This window comes from Rhipicephalus microplus, chromosome 10, assembly GCF_043290135.1.
Source record: "Rhipicephalus microplus isolate Deutch F79 chromosome 10, USDA_Rmic, whole genome shotgun sequence".
Classification (NCBI taxonomy): Eukaryota; Metazoa; Arthropoda; class Arachnida; order Ixodida; family Ixodidae; genus Rhipicephalus; species Rhipicephalus microplus.
In genome coordinates, this window is record NC_134709.1 from 59824198 (window position 1) to 59847335 (window position 23138).

General features: G+C 44.4%; 1 protein-coding gene across 1 annotated transcript in view; it reads left to right on the forward strand.

The window, feature by feature from the left end:
* LOC142774266 (uncharacterized) overlaps positions 1–23138 on the forward strand; it is a 447394-nt gene that overhangs the window by 59283 nt on the left and 364973 nt on the right. The window contains exon 2 of the mRNA XM_075874657.1: positions 408–613. Coding sequence (XP_075730772.1) covers positions 408–613 — 206 coding nt within the window. The remainder of the gene's footprint in view (positions 1–407; positions 614–23138) is intronic.

A 23138-nucleotide genomic window follows, 5' to 3' on the forward strand; every position in this document is an offset into this window, starting at 1 on the left:
GGTCTCGTTGACGCACGGTCGATCAACTGATACCCCCACCATTCGCATTGTGGCAAAATATGGGGTAGCGAACATTTAGCAGTTTCTATCGTTTGGAAAAGTAGTTTGGCCTGACATACATTCAATCTATGATCAAGAGTTCGTCTGGTGAAAGCGGCACGGGTCGTATGTCCGTGCGTCCAATTTTTTTTATGAAAATTAACGGGTTGATCAACCCAACGATTATCATCCCACAACCATCTTGGATTGCATGCCGCGCCACCTGTATCCCATGGCCATAGCGAATCACAGCACCGCAGGTTGACCCCTCGAAAAAGAAGGCTCACCCCATGGCTGCCCAGTCCTCGGTTAGTCCTCCTGTCATTGGGGAGACTTTGTCCTAAAATGACGAAGCTTCCATCTACAAGGACTCAAACAGCACCACGAGTGAGGTGGCCTTCCGGATAGACGACGACAGCCCCCCAAGAGATATCAGCCGCAACACTACGGACATGTTTGTACTCTTCACTGGAGATCCCGGCACCAAGCGCCACCGGATATCCCAGCAGCTACTGAGAGGCCTCCAGCAGAGACCTGCGAACTTCAACGAGGCGCCTGAAGTCCCGTGCCTCAGGTGGGTCGCCTGGCCGTCAAAAGTGACTGGGCCGCTCACGGGGCACCCCATTCAACTTCTGTTATAACTGTGCATCGTCTAGCATCCAGGCTACTCTTTAGGGTTTGTGATGACTACTTTACTGAATATTCTTTCATTAAACATTGAAGGCTTTTGCAGTGGGATAAAGTGAGCCGAGGTGATTAGTGTAGCCCGTGCTGCAAATTGTGATGTTTTGTGCCTGCAGAAGACTAATTTCTCTTCCCTGTCAGATGTCTGGGTCTTAAATGCTTCGCATTTAATGTTTCGCATGTATGTATGTATTACGCATGTGTGCGTATGTGTGTGTTTGTATGTATGTATGTAACCACAGGTGGCTACATACATACATACATACATACATACATACATACATACATACATACATACATACATACATACATACATACATACATACATACATGCATACATACATACATACATACATACATACATAATGTCGAGGTTGACTTCATGGCACAGACGCACCTTCGCGTCGAAATAGGTGGTCGTACCCTCGTTGCGCTGCTGCACACGCTCTTGTATCCTGTGCCATCTTTCTGCAATGCGAGTCTGGCTGATGAAGGTCTAAGGAAAGCGTGTCTCGAACTCCTCCCACGACGTGATCTGGGAGCTCCTCAAACGGTACCAATTTTTGGCAGCTCCCACTAGTCGGGCCTTGGCAGTTTTTAGCGTGTACGCTGCTGGCCACACGTGAAGGTTAGACGTGCGACGAATATTCTCGATGTACTCGCGCGCTGATGCAGCGTCCTCGGAGCCGTCGAAGGCACTGATGTTGTGGCTTAAGTCGGGAAAAACCTGGAACGTTGGCGCTGGTTAAGTTTCACCGCGCCAGCCACAGACAGTCGTTCCAGCAGGGTTGCTAGTAGACGATCCTTCTCTTGAAAAGGCCCCTTTCTTCGTTCTGTGGTATTGTGATGAAACACCAGGAAATATTACCACCTGGTTTCAAACTTGCGATGCGTGCAGCATCTTTGTTGTGGAGTGTCCGTGAACCTGATGAGCGCTTACCGGTGCCTGGAATCATTAGGACGGCACGCATGTCTCCGCTAGCCCTGAAGCAGTTGACTTTGCGTCTGTTGGACAAAACGTACTTTGACCGTATACATGTTTACACGGATGGCTCCACTAATTAAAACAGCTCTGCAGGAGCAGTGGTTGTTCCATCTGGTGATGTATCGCTACAATACAAGCTCTCTCGAATCACGGCGTTGGCAGCAGCAGAACTCACGTCGCTTCAACGGGCGGTCAACTGCATTCTTCAGCAGCAACCTAATCAATGGGCCATCGTTTGCGACTCGAGGTCAGCCTTACATGCCCTACGGTTTGCTTTACGGCACGAACTACACGGGCAATTAGTATATCAGATAAGGCATGACTACCACCAAGCGCTCGAGGAAGGTCACGGTATTGTATTTCGAAGGTTGCCAAGTCATTGCGGAATGGACGGCAATGACTGCGCGGATAAAGCTGCTCGCTCGGCTCATGATGAAGACCTGCGGACACCAATACCACTACTGAGAACGGACGCTACCCGGCGGCTACAATCACTTGCTCACCGTACAACTCCCCTACAATGAAATACACAGGGTTTCTTTGATGCTATCTGTTCGGTAAACCGAAACTTGCAACGTCGTTTGCCATCCGGGCTCCCACGACGCGCTGAAACGTTGCTGTGTCACATCAGATTGGGCGTGACATTTACGAATGAGTATTGTTGTCTCTTGGAATGGCGTGCAGTTTGGCAAGCAACATTTGCGCCTGGGAGGAGACGCTTTAGCACATTTTATGCTACTGCCCAAGATACCAATTTGAACAAAGTGTTACGGAAGCCAAGCTGCGTCAGCTGGATTCATGACCGCTTGCAGAGTGAAAGATCCCGGGACCTTGGCCGACGGTTTCGCATACGCGCTAAGCCATGAAAGCTCTCTTGTGCTTCTTAAACCGGACTTCCCAAGCGCTTGTGAAAGAACAGCGTGAGACCGTGCTATGTAGTCTCAAGCTGACTATTTATCCATCTCTTTCTTACTCTTCTTCTTTTTTCTTTTTCCTTTCGGTTATTCCTTATTTACCCCAACCCAAGTGTAAGGTAGCTAACCAAGCTAATCTTGGTCAGTTTCCCTGCCTTTCCTCCCCATTTCTCTCTCTCTCTCTCACCCAGCCCTTTCCTATAAGCGTTCTGCATTTGACGTGATTTAACGCTGCCTCCGGGATCGGAGGCTTGCAGTCACCGTATCTCTAATAAAGCTGTGCCTCTCATGTATTTTCGCAGTGACTGGAGTATCAAATAACCCTTGAGCAAGCGAACTCGTGATGTGGTTACGTTTTGTCGCCGAACATTATGTCATGTGGCCCTACCGCGTCGTGATGATGTCACAGGGTGACGTTTTCCCGCAATGATGCTTTCTAGTATCGCTCTTGGTGTAGCATTTGTGCCGGAAATGACTTTCCGTGTTCGATCGATGAAGCGTGTCTTTTTTCGCCTTAATAAACCAAAAGCTGAAAGCAACGAACCATTAAAGACATGAAAAGGACAAATATAGGTTATTCCATCCGCAGCGCTCACAGAATGCAGTGGCAAGCTGTGAAATTACAGGTAAGCGATCACTTTACACATGTGTTTCTTGGCTCTATATGAAGTACCTCTGCTTAACTAAGGCGTCTCGGCTGCTCGCGTTCTGCCACTATTGCGGCAGAAAACGATGCAGGTTCTTGTAGCAGGATCATACGTCAAGTGTTTTCTCATTTTATTTCAAGGCTCCAAAAGACGCAAATGATCTCGCACGGTAGGGAGAAAAAGAATATACGAGAAATGAAGAGGTTGCAGCGACGTTGCGCACACCCTTATTTGTACAGTCGTCACCTTGCGCAGATGGTACGGAGAATTCTGGCGTCGCGCTTCGGCTGTACTGCACCGTAGTTGAAGGGGAGGGGGGGGGGAGGTAGTGGAGTATGCGTCCACAGATAACATTGTGCAGAGAAAACTTGAAAAGCCATATGTGCCATGTTCTTGTATCCCTTCCCTTGTGCTATTGTACTTTTTTTTGTGCACCACCATGTTAGGATAAATTACGAACTCACCCAGCGCTGTCCATGCTTTTTGAGAGTTTGAGAGGTGGGTAAATACGTGCGTGGAGATGGGTGTGTCGGCGTGATGCGTATTAGCAAAATGTGTTTTCCTTTTTTTCTCTTACTCCGTGCCTTGAGGAAACTGAAATTTGACTGTCACCACGCGAAGCCCTATGTCTTCGAGTGGTGAGAGTGAAGAGCAGAAACTAAGGCGGCGTTAGAGATTTAGATAGAAAAACGGCTGCATGGAAATGAACTGAGAAGTAAATAACTATTGACAATAAGACCAACACACTCTTTGCTATAGACAAAAAGGCCGGGCAAGTCATGGGAAGAGAACGTAGATGCCGTCAGAACATCAGAATGGGTACCAATATGGCAAAGGCATGACCGACTAGAGGTTAGGGGAAGAATCAAAATTAAGAAACTAGCAGGCATAAAATGAAATCAGATAGCAAAAGCCAAGGTGGATGGTAGATATCTGGGAGAAGCCTTTGCCCATCACTGGACGTAAGAGAGGGTGATGGTGCTGATGATTATGTACAAAAGACCAGAAAGAAATCGATGTGAAGCTGGTGTTTTCGAAACTTGACTGCGTCAGCAGACCTGCTATGCCAAACGACTAAACTGTAAAAGTGAGAGAACGTGAAAATGAGGGCTCCGAAAGATCATTCACAAAATAAATGTCAGAAAAACAGCCTTTTCAGAGCTGAAAAATACCAGTGCGTCTTTTAGGGTGTTCATTTTTTAACGTTTTTTTTACGATAACCGCTCACGCCTTTAACGTTGTCACTAATAAAGAACTTTGGAGCAGAGAGAGACAAAAACAACACAAGATGCAGTTGAATATGAATAAAGAGGGCGAAGGGGTAGCGGGCACTTGAACAAATGAAAGCACCCCGTTTCGAGAAGAAGAGATTGTAACTGGCTCCTGTCAAAGCCAGGGCACAAGCGACGGCTAATAACGCAGGCACGCTTTAAATCACTCTCGGTGTGACGCTTTGTACGAAGCACGTATTTTTCTTTTCTTTTTCACTCTGCATACTAACCTTCTTTCTCAATCGCGTTTCACTCCATCGTCGAGCGAAAAGATCCCCAGCGCACACCTGCGCGATTCGGGTATACGGACCTCGCCGAATGCCGTATCTGCAAGACGGGAACTTCGCTTGGATACTCCTTTACAGTTACGTTTTTTTTTATGTCCCACTTTCCAAGAGCCATCATTTTTATTTGATTCGCCCTTTTAAATCTTTCTCGATACCTGTCCTCCTACTCGAGAGAGTGTCAAAGTCGCCTATTGACGAACCTGCTGTCGAATGAGCGCACGCCATCATGAATTTCCAGCGCACTGCCTTTCATCCGCGGGATTCTACGACGCACATCTTCTGCTCTCCTTGGGGCTGTAGCTTGTTTCCTGTCGTTCTCTCCTCGCTAACCTTCTCGCCTTCTTTTTTCTGTGTGACGTAGGCGGCCACAGTTTGTGTTCATTTGAAGTGAAGAGAGAGAGAAGAAAGAAACTTGTATTGTAAGAAAGACGTGGCTTGAAGAGCGACAGGACGTGGCGCCTGCACGGAGGAGCATAAACTTAGTTTTTGTTTGTGCGTAAGAGCTTCGAGTTTGCTTCGGCACAAAGAATAGGCTAACGCATTAGAAACTCCTACGTATCTCTCGAATGGCTTTGAAAAGAAAACGGGCACCGAGGTTGACGTGAAAGAGTTGAGGGGAAAATTTCTAGAGGGTTCTGTTTGGAGAGGGTTGTGTTCATGACGTCACTCAGTGGAGGATGGAGGAGTGGAAAGAAAGATGTCCGGCGGGAGGAGTTCCAATTACACCTTTGGCAGCTTGCCGTAACGCAGAGGTCGGACGTAATCTGCACCACTTAAAGTGAAAGGTAACTTTAATCGCTAGACCTTAGAGAAAATTACCCCCCCCCCCCCCCCCCTTTCGACCCCGAAGCTGTTTTTGCTGTTGGCTCGGCTTTTTTCAGCCGCTTTAGGAACTGATACACTTCTGAACATCTCTAACACTTCCTTCGATATATATTGTCTAAGTAGTGAATGGTCTACACGGCTAATATAAGTAAAATTCTAGCTCCGTAGGAATAATCACAGAAGGAAAGATAAAAGGTTCGGTTTGAAAGAGAAGACATTCAGAGCACTGGCTTCGATTGGAGAGGTGACTGACAAAGCGCCGTTGTGCCTGCTACAGCTATTCGTAACCGAATTACTAGGCAATCGCTGAAGGACAAACGATCCTTGTCATTCAGTCCTCCTCCCTTTTCTCCTCTCAGGCTTCTCACTCCCTCGAACCCCTTTTTTGAGCATTCCAGCACTCTTTCCCTCAGACACCTCTTTTTGCTCTAACAGGGCACCTCACTGTAAGTGGCGCCTGTGGCGGGCAGACAGCTAAGAGGCCCGTGACAGCTGGACTTTCCCTAAAGACAACAAACCACCTTTCCTGCCACTGGCGTTTCATTCTTCGGACAGGGCCAGAAGCCTTCTCTCCTTTGTCTCTCGTCTCTCACCTTAGTCGTCTGCTCGACTTCTGGACTACGCTCAGCGGTAGAACGTGCTGACGTGTCGCCAAGCAGGACACTTGAACGCTTGGTCGCGCACCGAGTCCAGGAACCCGCTTCCGTCCAACCGCCCTCCTCCTCCTCCTTCGACTCCAGGTGAACGCGCACTCCCCGGAAGAACAAGCGCACTGTTATCGCCGCCTCGTCAGAACCAGCTCACTCACCGGTGCCGCGCCGTCGGGGAGACGTGAGGAGTACGCCGGCGGCGTCGTCGGAGGATTGCGTGCTTGCTTTTGCTGGACGCCCAAATTCATCGCACTTGTGTGTCGTAATTCAGCGTTCGGCAGCAAGGGGGTGCTGGGTGTTACTCGATTCGAAGAGTGGGTGATCCACGAACGGCGTTGAAACGAGTGCGCCACACCATCGGCAAACAGCGCGGCGAGGAAGACACCGAACGGACGGGGCGTAGAGCCCCGCGGTTGAGAACACTGAGAACACAGGATGCTTCGAGTGTCGAAGACCGGGCTAGGCCTAACACTATTGTGGGTGAGTACATCAAAGCTAAGTGGCAATGGCTGCGATATTGTCAGTGAGGTGACGGAAAACTGAGTTCGCAGAAAGGGTGTGTAAGCATCGCGTATAGCACGAACACATAATCGCGTTTAATTGTGTTGCCGGTAATACTATATGAAGTTTTACGCCCTAAAGCAACGATACCGCCTTGGGTCACGCCGGAATGAGGGGCTCTGGAAGTTTCGATCACTTGAGGGTTTGCAACTTATACCTAGATAGAAGTACACGGCCTCTAGCACTTCATTTTCATATAAGTGCAACGTGGCCAGGACCACACCCTCAACCAGCAAATTACCGAGTAGCTATTTTCGTCGTCGAAACAAACGGTCGTGAACCATCTGGATCTGCTATGGCTGAATACTTCAAGATAGAAAGACTCTAGCAGAAAACGGGTTGTGTCAAGTAAAGAGCAACGTTCCGGTAGTGGCACTCTGTTAGCATGCTATTTGCCACGCCTGTTTTATACCCATCACCCACTGAAAGGTGGTACGATTAGTGGGGTTTAACGTCCCAAAACCAGCATATGATTATGAGACGCAGTAGTGTAGGGCTACGGAAATTTTCACCACCTGGGGTTCTTTACCGTGCACCCAAATCTGTGCACACAGGCCAGCAACATTTTCGCTTTCATTGAAATGCAGCCGCCGCAGCTGGGATTCGATCCCGTGATCTGCGGGTCAACTGTCGGGTACCTTAGCCACTAGACCTCCGTGGCGGGGCAACATGCTGAACGGGTAGGATCAAGGCAGTGCTTGTAACTAATACTTTTACTGGTTTACCGGTCATCTGCGGAACAAATGACGAGCCGGCGGACTGGGAATATATAGCAGGGATTAAAAGTATCATTGGAATACCACAAATTCGATCGTTTCTTGCGCAATTAGGATAGATGTCTGACAGAGTGCCACTGATCTATACAAGATATTGCTAGACTCCAGTAGTCTAAAGCAATACTCCAAGTAAAGTGTTGAGCTAAAACATCGTATTATTCCACTTTTAATAGCTGGAGTCAATTCATATTTAAAATAAACGCGGATATCGCAGTCTCCAAGAATAGATACACTTTAAAAAAAGTCTTGATTCATAATATAACAGTAATTTCCATCCTGCCGCGTTTCACCTCCTTTACGAATGAAATTATTTACGTATTTCAAGTGCAGCTTCCGCAATGAAGCTAACCGAATAAAGAGTTTGATCAAATCGACGATAAGTGTAAGGGCAATAGAAGTTTTGCGGGGTTCTTAGTCGCAAATATGCGAAAGAGTCCACTTAAACTTCGTAATAAATTTTTGCTTGAACATTGAAAATAGTCTATTGAAGGTGGTTTCGAAGAAGAAGCGAAAAAATATTGAAAAGGGCTAGCAAAGTCAAACCAGAACCGCTACGTCACTTGGATGACGTGTCTTTGCCACGTATGAACGAAGGGCTCCGCGAGAGCTGGGATCGATGGCGTCCATTAAACTAGTTCGATAGACAGTCATAGCCCTTTAAGTACGAAATACGCGAAGAACGTTACCTATTTATTTATTTGTTCATATTTAACTACTCGAAAGTTTTTTGTAAATACTTTTTGTGAGCAATGAGATTTCACAGGTGACAGCTGTGGTGAAAGAAGTGCCCGCTACAGCTTGCCACCATGACCGTTCGTGACGCACTTAGTTATTCACTGTGACGTCACAGCGGCTATTGACGAATGAAACCTCCACATCTGGTAAAATCTATATAGTTATACTTTTTTGTGCTAGTTCGGACAGTATAGTTCGGCAACGTGCATTCCAACTTCACTAAAATAAAGAAAATAAACGCTCCTTTAGTGATGATGATGATGTTTGGTGCTTTGTGGCGCAAAGGCCATTTGATGGCCAAAGAGTGTCAGTTCATGGGACAAGAGATGTGGACGATGATTGTGATTAGAGGCTGTATAAGGGCCTTAAAATTCCTCGCTCTAAGGCGGGTAAAAGCCAGTTTAGTGACAATTGGTAGTAACATATTACATGCAAAACTAGTTATTACATTTTTAGTTGTTCTAAGGGCTAAAGGTACGATATGCAGACATGACGATTTGAGAAAGGTTCCGAAATGTTGATAATTCTTTACTAAAAGAAGGGAGTGGATACAAACGAGATAAAGAAACGCTACTGCAAAATCTCGAAAAAAAAATATGAACATGTGGTTTCAAATAACTACATTCACTGATAATGCCCTTCATCACATCGTAGCTGTAGCGCTTACCTGCATGATCTAGCAAAACTAGAGCTCCAGGCACGTCGGGAATGAAAGAATACGTTAATTCATTCACTTCTTTGTTCGCGACTGTGAATGAAAGTTCATTGGTTCTGGATATGATGTTCCCGTCAAACATTGCAATGCGCGGTTGATTACTGGTATATATTGAAGGTTTTACTGATAAAGATAGATTTGTCTGATATCGATGGCTTACAAAATGTCTACAATGAATGTATACCATCGAGGACTCGCCAAATGTGGCGAGATGAGTTATACGCTTCACGACCAGTGGTCGCTTGTCTCCATGCCAATTGAAAGTGGACGCAAGCTTTAGCTCCTATTGAATCACCGGAGTCACGGAAAACTGGAAAGTTAGGACCAAATAGCAATTCAACGCTTGAAAAACTCACCCTAGCATAGATGCGCTGCATTCGGGGTAGGACAAACTCGGGCAACGAAGTGCTACGAAGGAATGCCTGCAACGCAGCCGATGAGGTAGACAGCAGGTGCTTCTACGAAACGAACGTTTCCCGGCCGTCGCTAGCCAACCGAAAACAAGCAAAGTCACGTCGAGTGGAGAGCTTTTAATTTGGAAACAAAAGATACCACGTTGCAGTGCCATGAACCTAAGAGATGCGCTTCGTTTAATTGTTCCCGGCAGCCGAATGTGATCGCAGTGGTCCCTTTACTGCTGAGGCATGTGCAGTCGAGTGATTACGTCATGAATTAACAGCAAAAAAAAAAGGCATGTTCTTTAGAAATAAATGAAAAACAATTTGTAGCTACAGCAGTCGCCTTCCATTGTGCCTAACATCCGTGTCGCCAAAAAAAAGAAATCTTAGAATTCGTTCGAAAACGACGAGTACCGAAAAGGCGACACTTTGTGTGCGTCGTGAGGAAGCTGGTAGAGCATGAAAAAAAAAAGTTATATTTTCAGCGGACCCACGGGTTCTGTAACACGCTGCGTGTTGGGTTTATTTATATATTTACCGCACGCTTCTTATGAAGAAACAAAAAAGAAGTATCACACCTGGTTGGCGAAGTCGACGGCAGCACATACTTAATGGCTGAGAATGCTTTCTTACTGATGACTTTTCGCAAAGCGTTCCTGAAGCTTTCTAAACGACAAGCGAAACGCAGCTGCTCCTGCGAGGCTTTTGAAAGCGACCTAGAAAGAGAATCGGGTTCTGGCGGCTCCGACTTAAACAAATGAGATTCGCGAACCTTCCGCGCAATATGGCCGAGTGTGGCGACGCCCAATGCGATCGTAAAGATGTCTGACGCGCCTGTAATGGGATGCGCTGAAGACGCTGAAGTTCTGTACGCGCGCTCAAGCTGCTCACAGCTGCTCGCTGAGAGGTGGGAACGATGTGAGCTCTGCTGATCGCGAAGGAAATTAGTACGCGTACAGTCTCAAACTGACCGATTACAACAGTCATCAAGAATTTAAAAGAAAATGGCCGCGTATCTGCGCGATACGCTGTAAAAGTCGTCGAAAGACGATATCCTTCTGCCGGCCTTCTTTCGTGCGTCGCGTTTTCAGTGCAGCCTAAGAAACACTACAAGGCCTTTAGAATTACGTATTTATATATTTTCTGGTAAACGAATGCACAACCAGATACTTACGTATTGATGCTCCTCGTCAAATATGCATAGTATTTCTTTTTTAATAGACTGTGTTGACAAGTATGAACACAGCCACCAGTGCAAGATGGCTGTGCGTTCAGCAAGTGCTTAAACTTCAGCAGTGTGGTTGAATCATGCCGTGTGACAGACAGACAGGCAGACAGACCAATATTCTGCGTTCTTATGGTAGGCGTTGCGCCATCACTGCAAAGACCAAGCAATCAGTGTTCCAGCACTTCGGGACGGCTTTTAGCTCTCCCTTAGTAGAGTACCGAGTACTCTAAATCGTTAACCACTTTTTCTAAACACATATTGTATTCCGTCGCGATGTTCTGTTGGATTGTAATTGATCTTCACTGTTTTCGAGAACAAATTTTTCTAAACACATCAAAAAAAAAAAAAACTATCGTCTTCAAAATAGATACAAGCTCCAACTGCAAAACCTGTGCACGCTAATCAACGACTTGTGTAAGAAAATCGGGCAAAGCCGGTTTCCTTTCGTGCTATTATTTGTCTTTTTCTCACCTATTTCAATTACCATGTGCATCGAAAACTAAAATCTTGTTTGTAGCTGAAATGATTTTCGGATAAACATTAATTTGAGACTCTATGAAGAAATTGGCCAGGACGATCAAGTTTTTGTTTTGAAACGAGAGACTCAAACATATTGTAACAATATTGATTGTTGTCCTAGTTGTTACTTGCTTACTGACATGATTTGGCCGCAAATAATACACACACAGAGTAAAGAAACACTCACACTCAACGACAAGCACAAGCGGCACTTCTAACTAAAGTAGACCGGGCGAAAATCCAGACTTAAGTAACAACATACAGACATGCGCAGTCTTCACACAGCCTTACGCTATCCAGCTATCGAACAATCTCCCTTCCGATAAGTATAATGTCACCGATGGTTCGCTGATACAATTTTCACCTTTATTTTTAATGTAATATGCTTACATCAACTCACGCGCAGTTTTATGCCTACTTCTACCTAGAATCTTAACCTCGTTAAAACGTGGTACACACCCGCAGGTTTCACAATGCATAGGCAAATGCGCCAAGCCATCTTTCATTAAATTTAATTAATGCTCCCTAACCCCGGGCACTGTATTAATGAAAGGGTTAGGGAGCATGAATTAAATTTAATGAAAGATGGCTTGGCGCATTTGCCTATGCATTGTGAAACCTGCGGGTGTGTACCACGTTTTAACGAGGTTAAGATTCTAGGTAGAAGTAGGCATAAAACTGCGCGTGAGTTGATGTAAGCATATTACATTAAAAAGAAAGGTGAAAATTGTATCAGCGAACCATCGGTGACATTATACTTATCGGAAGGGAGATTGTTCGATAGCTGGATAGCGTAAGGCTGTGTGAAGACTGCGCATGTCGGTATGTTGTTGCTGAATTCCGGATTTTCGCCCGGTCTACTTTAGTTAGAAGTGCCACTTGTGCTTTTCGTTGAGTGTTTCTTTACTCTGTGTGTGTATTATTTGCGGCCAAATCATGCCAGTGAGACTCAAACATATCTCCGAATCCATAGTTGCACCATCTGAATCACATTAAAACTGCTTCACGTCACAAAATGAAGCTGATGTGATCGGATGGAGCGTCTACGCAAAGTCTTTTTGGATCAGGAAGTGATGTTAGTAGGCGGAGCTTGTATTTTTTAATAGGCTGTAACTGGCTATGGTACATGTGTCTTAGCTGGCGTATTCTTTTTAAACACACGCGATACCAGGTCTATAGGTATAACTATGACAGCTTCAGTGTTCATGAATTGGGCAAATTTACGTTTCTGTTCACACCAGTATATATAAGGTGTCGTTTCCGGAGCATAAGGCGCCGGCTTGGAAAGAGAACTTGCTTTGTGTGTTCGCTTTGGCCTCACGGGAAGCTCGAATAGCTTCCTAAACATAGTGCCAGAAAATAAATAGCTGTGAGTTTTGATGAACACACATAAATGAAAAAAATGCAGCTACTACATAGGAAAATATTTAGGGCTCACAATTAACGCCAAAACTAGTTATCATGTGGTTTGAATGGGACTCGGTGAAGGTAGAAACTGGATTTGCAAGGCATATCCACCTATGCAGCGGAATGTTAAGGTGGCGCGGATATTTAGGTATGCACAAATTACAGTCGAAGTAATTCTTTTTTTGTGTGTGTGGGTGTGTGTGTGAAATGATGTTTTACGGATTGACGTAAAACTGCAATAGAATAATGTCTTACATATCACAGCTTGTGAATTATAATCTCAAAACTGGTGCCACCATAAAACTCATGTGAGGTTGGTACACGTTGCAACTCACGTGCAGGGAGGGTGGGGGGGGGGGGAGGTAAAAAGTTTCTAGACCACTATCTCATGTATTTCTAAAAGAGTGTGGCCTGAAAACATTTAACCCCCTCCCCTCTGTACATTAAGCGTCTCTAGTAAAAAGTATAATTAGCAAATTTAAACCAGCAAGCTTCTAATTAGCCTACCTTTGTTTTATATAGATGCAGACTTTACTTGACCATTCGCTCTTGCAGGCTTTTATTTGTAATACATCTTTTGCATTGTTTTCCTATGAAGATCACTGTGAAACTGATGTAAACATAGTGTGTGAGAATCTTCGACGCATAAACATTGTTGACTTTTTTTTCTTCAAAGGAATATTTTCAAAGAAGTGTGTAATGTACTTGGGAGTGCCCGATCCCCCTTTGAAAAGACACTAAAGTCCAATAACAGTTTATGTCTGACTCAAAACTCAGTGTATGACAATGTCTAAAACGACAATATTATCAGACAAGCGCCCTGCTTACCGAAAAATTAAAATAACTGCAAGTGAACACATGTGCCACGAGTAGAACATCTACAATATGATCCAGATGACGTCATAGTTAACACCTACAAATATTCACCAGTAATCGAACTAGCCGCACTAAATGAAAGAACTTGTGTGCATCAATAGACGTAATTAAATGCTGCTTTTTCGTCACTGTTTGATTCATAGAAAAAAGAACCGCCGAACGTTACTATGAGGAATGGTGCGAGTGGTACAAATGTTCAAATTCCGCCTGATTAAACTGGACAGGTCATGCTATCTAGCGGGGCCCAGTTGAACCAAGCACGCCTTCCAGCTCAGAGGCCATGCAAGGAAATTGTTTAATGGCCGTTGTTGTTGTTGTGGCTCCCACTGCTTTCGCTGTTCTGCTAGTAGTATTGGCGGCCGCGCAGTGAAGCCGGGCAACGTTGCTTACTGCAACAGTGACGTGAGACGGCCACAATTAGGCGGGTGTTTGAAGTGTGCTAACGTCATGCCGGTCACTAAAACGTGATTTCATTTCAAGATAAGCACTTCCTTGGCACAAAATAGAACTACGAGGTTTCTGGGCTATTATTTAAGCAATGAACATTGAACTACTATTTGCGTTTAGTGTTCCTTTAAAGAGGCCCTGTAACACTCTTTGAGCATGGTCAGAAAACGCAGCACATCTCAAAGTTAATTGAAGTACGCTTTCTCTTCTCTCAACATATGATGCTGTCACAATTGTAAATAGGTAAAAGACAGCTCCCTCGCGCGGCGCAGATCTTGAGCCTATTGGTTGTCTTGTCTGGGATTTGGGGAATGGGATGTGAAATAGTGAAAATCCGATTTCGTTCTGGAGACTCGTAGTGCCATGTCGTTCTTGGCTATTCATCTGTTGTTGGCACCCTACTTCTGCTAGTCTGGCAACAATCTTTTATCAGGCGCCACAGGCTTAAAAATCGCTATGTCTTAGGCCATGTATCGGTCGTTCTCCGATTTAGGCATGTTGCGCTTGGTCGTTATTGGGGCCACCGAGGAAGGCTACGACTTGTCCACGTGTGCGCGCGCGATCACATTGAAAAGCTGCGTATTCAAAGATGAAAATTACTGCTCAAGGTCACGAGGTGCGCATGAAGTATTTGCTTCCCCCGAACCACCTCTCCTTGTTTAGCTTTCAGCACTTTCACCGTGATGAGATAAGAGAGGGTGCTAATGCAGCGTGCGACATTTCTTTGTAACTCCCCTACAGGAGAGACTATAAAACTTTTTCGTGGTGTGAATTAGTGAGGCAATAAGCTTTTACACCGAATATATTACATGACAACTTATTAAAAAGTTTAACGGCCCTTTTAAATGAATTCTCTAACGCTACCGGAAGCTCAAGCTGTCACATTTTTACAAATGTACGGGTTCTCATATTCTTGTACTCATTTTACAATATTGAATATTTTTTGTACGATTTGCTTGACTGAGGACTGTTCACATAAAAAGATTACGAGCCGTGGCGTTACACTTGCTAACTAAACGGAATATTTACCCTGTTCCTAAATGAATAAATACATACTCTTCTTTATGCCGCACCCAATGTATATTGTCATGTAGGCTTTGCATAAGCCCGCACAAATGTCACGCTTTAGTTTGCAGATCAAATTTATTTGCATGCAGTTTTATATATACTGAGTCGACATAACTAGAAGAAGATTCCATAGATAGGAAAAGGAAGGAATAGAAAGCATAGGAGGACTGGTATGCTACCCTATACAGGGGAAAGGTGTGGGAAACTTTAAAGATGACGAAAGAGTGAGATGAGAGAGCACACAAATAAGGTCTCACTACACAGTCACCATAGCACAGTGATTTTATAATCGCCGGTGCAAGTCTGTTGCCTTCAAGAATTAGAGCAGCGTCTTGTCACCTTCTCCCGCGATGACCTCTCGGGTCGACATTGTAGAATTGTTTCTGCCGTCATCGGTCTGCGACAGGTGAGCGAGAGTGACTGCTAGAAATGTTCTTAGCGCATTGTAGAGAGAACAGTCACAAAAATTTGCTCTAACTTTTCCTGGCTACCATTGATTGATTGATTGATTTGTGGGGTTTAACGTCCCAAAACCACCATATGATTATGAGAGACGCCGTAGTGGAGGGCTCCGGAACTTTTGATTACCTGGGGTTCTTTAACGTGCACCCAAATCTGAGCACCCGGGCCTTCGACATTTCCGCCTCCATCGGAAATGCAGCCGCCGCAGCCGGGATTTGAACCCGCGACATGCGGGTCAGCAGCCAAGTACCTTAGCCACTAGACCACCGCGGCGGGGCTTCCTCGCTACCATTGTTTTTGCGAAAACGGTTGTCAGCAATGCCTATCAACAGGAGAAAGAGTTTGTGAAATCCACTGAATGGCAAAGCATAGCGGCGCAATTTCGGTGTTGTCCTGTAAGTGTCTGAAGACGTAAGCTGTTGGGGCAGTGGTGGTCTCATCGCGAATTCTACTCGGTGTATTCCTATTGGATAAAGTGACTTTTCGTGTGACCGTTTGAAGTTTGCTAGCAGAATCGGTACTCGATGCGGGTATTGTCTCGACCATATCCCTTTGAACAGGCGATCGAGCTGCAGTGCCGACATGTTCATTGCCTACCACACCACAGGTGACAGGAAGACAAGGAGGTTAAACAGCTGCTACCTGGGGGGAGGGGAGAGGCAAGAAAAAGAATTAGTTTTAAGTGCATATTCGCTGACGACCCACTAGCTATCGTTCATACATTCCAACATTTGCGTTAATGTAAATAATCAGCATGTCAGTTTGTGAAACTAAGGTGAACAGGCAATAATACGCCTAGTTTCAGCTTCTGCAAATCCTTGCCTTATAGAGCACGTTAAAATGTAAACAATGAGCCAGTAAAACGCGCATCGCGAGATTCCAATGTCGTGAGACGTTCTGAGCACCGAAGGAATGTATGTTCGTAGAGATAAAAGCAAAATAGACGCACACGCTCAAAGAAGTGGCATGATTATCTTCAAATGGGCCTTGCAGCATTTTTTTCCTGTAATCATGAATTGACTTCATGAAGGAGTTTACCGCCAGAGAAATGGACCGCTGCAACAAGCTGTGCCACACTCTTGAAGCACTTTCTATTCGCGCTCTCTGCTCTGTCTTGAAACATTTTTTGATGATGCGCGACTTCTTTGCGTTTCAGTAAGCATATACCAACTAGCTACGACACAAGTTTTACGGAGCCACCTTTCTCTCTCCTTTCGTTCCAGCGAGCTCGCTGAAAGCTATGCAAGTGAGGGGGTGGGGGCAGGGGAGGGTGAAAGGGATGCAACAAGCTATACGTCATTTCGTCAGTGCGCGTCATGTGCTCGAGCGCCTTTCTTCTCTCTCAAAGTGCGGCTTACCTTCGGTGTAATTGTAAACACGCAGGTATATTACTATAGAGCGTGTAAGTCTAGCACCATAGACTACTTTACTGATGAAATTGAGTGCCGCTATGTTGGGCTATTAATGTTTCTGGTTTTCATCATAGAAAGCTAAACTAACAATGTTACGGTAGACGCATACGCATGGAAACGGTTGCGTTGGTGCACGCCTTGTTTCACGCGGCAATATACAAAAACAACAAAACATCAGCTTTACAGCGCAAGATAGGGGTGCCCATATGTCTTAGGCAAAATAGTCTATGGTCGGCAGCGTGGCCCCGCCACGGCATCCCGAGGCGCCCTCGGTAGCTACGCAAACCAGGATGCATGCTCAAGTCAGTCAATGGCTGCAGGCTTTGGGTCCACGACGCAGTCTTTTTTTATTACGGCATCATATATAGAGAGAAGAGCGAGCGATTTCCAGCCGACTTTTTAAAACTCATTGTAAATCCTATGCCGCATGCGGCACCATAATGTTTTCCTCATGTGTTCTCAGGAGCCTCGACTACCGATCGACCACGTTTTCTGAAGGTGCTGGGACTGTTTTGCAGCGCATCCCTATTTATTCAACTGTGTCACAGGCACAGTTGCCTATTTGCATTTTCATAAATAAATAAATAAATAAATAAATAAATAAATAAATAAATAAATAAATAAATAAATAAATAATAACTTTATAATTTGGAGTACGTGTTTTACCACATAGACCAATAGAAAAAGGTCAGTTTAGTTGCGCTACTGAAAGGTAGTGAGTTCGATCTCTGTCGCCCTTCGATAGTGGCTAAAGGCAATGGCACCGTGTGATATCCGTGCACTTTCTTTTCAAAAGCACTAGCTGATTGAAACTTGCGGCTCCCTCAACTTAGACAAACCTCATAGTTCTGTCGGGGCATTTGGATGCGAAACCCGGCATATTTATTAGTTACCATTGTTTTTTTTTCGATGATTGCACTACGTACTGTTGTTATTTGCTCTCCCGGCTATAATTCTTTCTTGTAATTTCCAGTAATAATGATTGATAATAACAATGATAATAGCATAATTGATTTTAAAACATTAGTTCTGTTTTTGCTTGAAATCCTTCGGTAGTTTTTTTATTCATTTTTAGACTATGCTCTTCAGCAGCGAAGTATGGTGTACGGTACGCAAATGTGTCAAATATAGACAACATAATTCCAAGCCACCTGGTAATTAGTTGCAAAAAAAGAGAAGGTGGTAGTGTGTTGATGTGGGCGTTTACAGCAATTATTTCTAATTGATGTATTGCTGAAACTTATTTATTGTAAAGCCAGTCACTTCGAAGCCTATATTAGGAGGTTTTGTTCCTTTTGCATTGATCGTCGAAATACGCAATATGGCGTGATACAGATGAAACAAGGTCTTGAAGCTCAAAGAAAATCAATATACATGCACATACGCAGATATTATATGTATGTTCACTGAAATGCGTCAAGTAATGAGTTTATAATCGGGCAAATCATACTGAAAAAAAATAAGAAAGGGTAGAAAAGCTTTACATAGCTGAAAAAAGACACGGTTGTGATGCTCGTGGGAACGCTGTAAGCAGGATGGCTTTGGCCACTCCTGGACAGTGATATGGCAAACAGGACAGATACGCTAGCGCGTAAGAAAGGTGATAGAACCATCTGAACTTAATAGTAAGATCCTTTAGAATCTGAACAAAAGTCAGGTAATGAACTGCTGCAGTACGAAGTCTAGAAGACTGATAAAATGTGGCATCCTGGTTTGGGCAACATACAGGGTGTCCCACATAACTTGAGCCAAGAATTTGAAGATGAAAGGTACTTCAGTGGTGAATAGAACCAAACGCGTACTACTTGCACTAGCCCGTAGGTACTCAGGTAATTTTATTTCTCCGTATAATAATTATTTATAATTTTTAATTACTTACTTTTTAGTTATGGACTGAAAACCCAATATATGAACAATGAGATGAAGAGCACTTTTATAAACCACTGACTAATTTGTCTCCATTACCGTACGTCTAGCGCTGCTATTTTTTTTCGCGTTGTAAAGAAAGCCTATTGCAGCACTATAGCAGTGCGATCGCGGTCCGTCACACGGCTTTTTTTCACATTTCGTGGGCTTTCTCTACAACGTGGAAAAAACAACGCACGAGACGTATCGCACAGGAAACAATTTAGTCGGTAGTTTCTGAAAGTGCTCTACATCACAGTGTTCCTACTTTGAGTTTCCAGCCCATCATTTAAAATAATTAGGTAATTAGGAATCATTAATTACTCAGTATGGGGACAAATAAGAAATAGCGTCACTACCTACAGGCAAGTGCGAGTAGTACGCGTTTGGTTCAATTCGCCTCCTAAATGCCTTTCACTTTCAAATTCTTGGCTCAAGTTATGCGGGGCACCCTGTATACATAGTTGCTGGAAGAAAGAGCCTGCTACGGTACGAATACTCCCGAGACTTCTTTCATGAATTCCAGAGCCTGTCAGTAATAGTCGCGATGGCGTCATGAACCTTTCTGCGAAACACCTGTTCGGGGATGATTCGCACGCGCGTTTTAGTTGGCCAAAGAAATCGGCGCTTGTTTGATCTTCGGGGGGCTTTTTTAACCAAACCGAAGAACTGAATCACCAAGAATGCTTTACGGCTACGAGACGGCGTAGCAGACTCCCTCTGTGGGTAAACGTTCATCTCGAGATGGACTTATGTGGCGTCAACTAAGTACGCATCCTTCGATGCTTTAACCCAATCAATCTACTTTATCGTAATAATATATGGAGTATTACGTCCCAAAACCACGATATCGTTTTGAGAGACGCAGTCGGGGAGGACTCCGGAAATTTTGGCCATGTGATGTTCCTTAACGTGCACTCACATCGCACAGTACACTGGCCTCTGACATTTCGCGTCCATCAAAGTGCCCCCCCCCCATGGTCGGAATCGAACCCGCGACCTTCGGCTCAGCACGAGAGCACCGTGGCCACTGTGTCACCAAGTCGGACAATTTGCTTTCTGATAATAATACGCATAAAACAGATGAATACATACAACCGAATAATGATTGAAATTATGAGTTTTGAATTACGAAAGCATGAACTGGTATGAAAATTAAAATCAAATTACCTATTCTGAATTTCGAAGATCTTTCAAGGGCTGAAAAAAAAATCTCTTTTCATTTGGTGTCCTTCCGACATAAAAAATTGGCCCCGTATCTGCATGTAATCTGCAAATGTCGTCGAACGACGATAGTCTTGCGTCAGGAGAGAGTGAACAAAACGTTTATTTGATGTTCTGCGCAAGAAAATCGGTGAACGGTACTCTGCAGGCGCTGCGTTAGAGTGCCTCGAGCGTGTAGCGGAGCTGAACGAGCGCATCGAGGCACGTTAGACATCTGGCAGTTATCTGCCAGATGGCGCTTGTGTCGAAGGTTTGCAGCCCACGGAGAAAGATGCGCGCCAGTCTTGGAGGTGATAAGGTGTAGAACGCAAAGCGACGGGCAGGTGCCACCACCGTGACGTCGTAGCAAAGCGTTGGAAACAACTTTTTGAGCATAGCGTTGCACTGTCAGTGCAGCGCGCTAAAACGCTACATTTGTTAGAGTAACTTCTGTGTGCCTCTCCTAGTATAAAGGCAGACATATAAAACTTTGAATTGTTGTTATGGCACCTCAGATATGCGCAATAATTGCTTTTTAATTTACAACCGCTTAACTATGAACGCTAAACCTTGAGCAATATTAGTGGGCGCTGCGGATGGGGTTGGCCGTTCAGTGCCGTTAAAGGTATCGTTAGGACGGACAAACAGACAAATGTTCATACAGACGGACAGACAAACCAAGATTTTTTCGTCGAAGGTGACCAAGAAAGACTAACGTATTTAAAGAAAACTGCTGAAGGCATCGCCAATCACATTCGTTTTTTTTAACGAGCTGCTTTATAAATTGTCTATAAGTCAAACAGTGCGGGCTCTTAATTTTGACTTGTATTATAAATAACAAGTGCTATTATGCATCATTCGTACAAAACAAAAGATTATATCGGGCGTGTGGTGCATCATATTTCTGACAAGGAATCCATTTGTGAAAATGATGTTAAATGTATTGAACATTGTCATCTGGCAGTAATCTCAAGAAACTAAAGTTTTTTTAGAAGGCAGAGCCACTAGCAGGTGCACATTGCCGTCTTAGCAAAGTGTAGGAAGCACCAGCTTTTTCTTTCATAGCGCAGCATTGTCAGCACAGCCTAATAAACACGTATGTCTTTAAAATTACGTATATAAGCATTTTATTATTAAAAATACATTCTGCCTAACACTTATTTACATTGCGCCTCCATTGTGCGTATGTTTGGTTTTTGATTGACAGCGTTCAAATGTACGAACGCAAAACCAGATCAAGATGGATTGGCGTTCAGCAACGGGTTAAGCTTTTGTCGGGTGGCGAAGACATTGGGCAGACAACAACTAACTGGTGGACTAAAATTTTTCCGTTGATGTATGCCGGTACAGGATATTGTCTTAAAAAAACTCCCGCATATACACGAAGTGAATGATGATGAAGGAGCTTGCTCCAGAGGTTGAATCCAGTAAACCATGATAAAGACGTGACACCAGAGTTTTTGTGGTGTGATTGTATATACACGTTATATACAAAATGTTCATAATGAAATAATTGGAAGCGCAAACCAACGGGATACAAGCGAAGAGACAAACAAGCGCAGACTGAAACTCAGTTTATTCAGAGAAGAACTTATATACATGAAAGATGAGGAAGGAAAAAAAAACTGGGGAGAAGGTACCACCATGATCAGGTATCGTCCAGATACGAGACTTCACAATCAAACAGTGATATAGACGGTGAACTAACACAACTATCAATATTCTTTTTAATAAAAAAGGCTTCCGCAATCTCTCTAGTTTTCGTGTCATGACGGCTGTATAAGACAAATGTGTGCGAACATTTCTGCCAACTGCCCGCCTGTCAACCCTTCTGCAATAAAAAATGTTTACGATTTACATAATAATGTACTGTATAAATATATTTACATGCTGATGCGGTATATACATTTTGTTCAGAAGCTCATTTGCGGATCACATAAGCTGAAAGAAACGTTTTCGTTTTCTTATAATGGCCTTGTGATTCGCAAAGTACAAAGCCATAGCATCCTGAATTATATGCTGTACTGGAAAGTTTGAGAAAGGTCCTGACGACGAGCCCGCGCTGCAGCCGCATTGCGAGCCCCCCGCACCGCCTCTTTGGCTTCTGCGGTGTTCATAGTGGGTAGCGGTATCGACGCGGACTGGGTCATGTCTGGCGAAAGAGCACGGACGTGGCGAATCGCGCCAAGAACGAGTGCTATAAATAGGTGCGGCCACCTAGCGTTCTGCTGCGAAACCAGAGCACATGCCGAGATTGGAGCGAGCATCGCCTGAGTGGCGCTGCGCCATCTCGTGAGCGCTCTCGAAATAAAGAGCACCGGTGCGCCTCTAGCGGGAGCAATGAGCACTAGCGTACACACCGGTGAATAAACGAGAGACAACGCCCAGCAAAAGGAGCAAGCTTTTAAGAGATTCCCTGCGTGCGCATTAATCGAAGCGGATTGCGGGTTTCTGTGTCTAAACGGAGCATAATGGAGGTTTCGCTTATAGACGCATGGACACCGCATGCTACGAACCACCCTCGGTTTCACGCTATTGGGGCTAAAACGCCCACCATTACATGCCCATTCGCCTCTTTTTTGTTTTGTTTTCGTGGGCATTTGTAATCGGCAGAAGTTTGCGAATACTCATAGGTAAAAAATTAAAAGTGTTTTGGTCGGACATCTAGCATACGGATGTGCTACTTTCTCATTGTATACTTTTGAGTACCAGCATTTTTTTGTTCCAAAATAATAGTTTAAAATGACACAATATACAATTTAGAAGAAAACAGACTATGTGATTTACTTTGTGTAATGTTAAGCCACATGCACTTCGGTGGGTCATCATGGATTGCACTGGCATATTCTTCAGCTCTCGTAAGAGATAGCTGGGGCCCCCTGTATATAAACAGCAAGACACGTAAATATGTGCCTTTTCAGACCATTCAAACAAGATTATGAAATACCACGGTTGTGTTCAATGTTAAGCACATCGAAGTTGCGTCGTCAAGGTATGCATATCTGATTTGAATCTGATAAAGATGTTGATTTCATCGCCTTCTAAAAAGCCCTCATAAGTTTCAAGAGCTCATCATTTCACATGGCACTGCCTGAACCCGACAAAATGCACATCACCTTTCAGT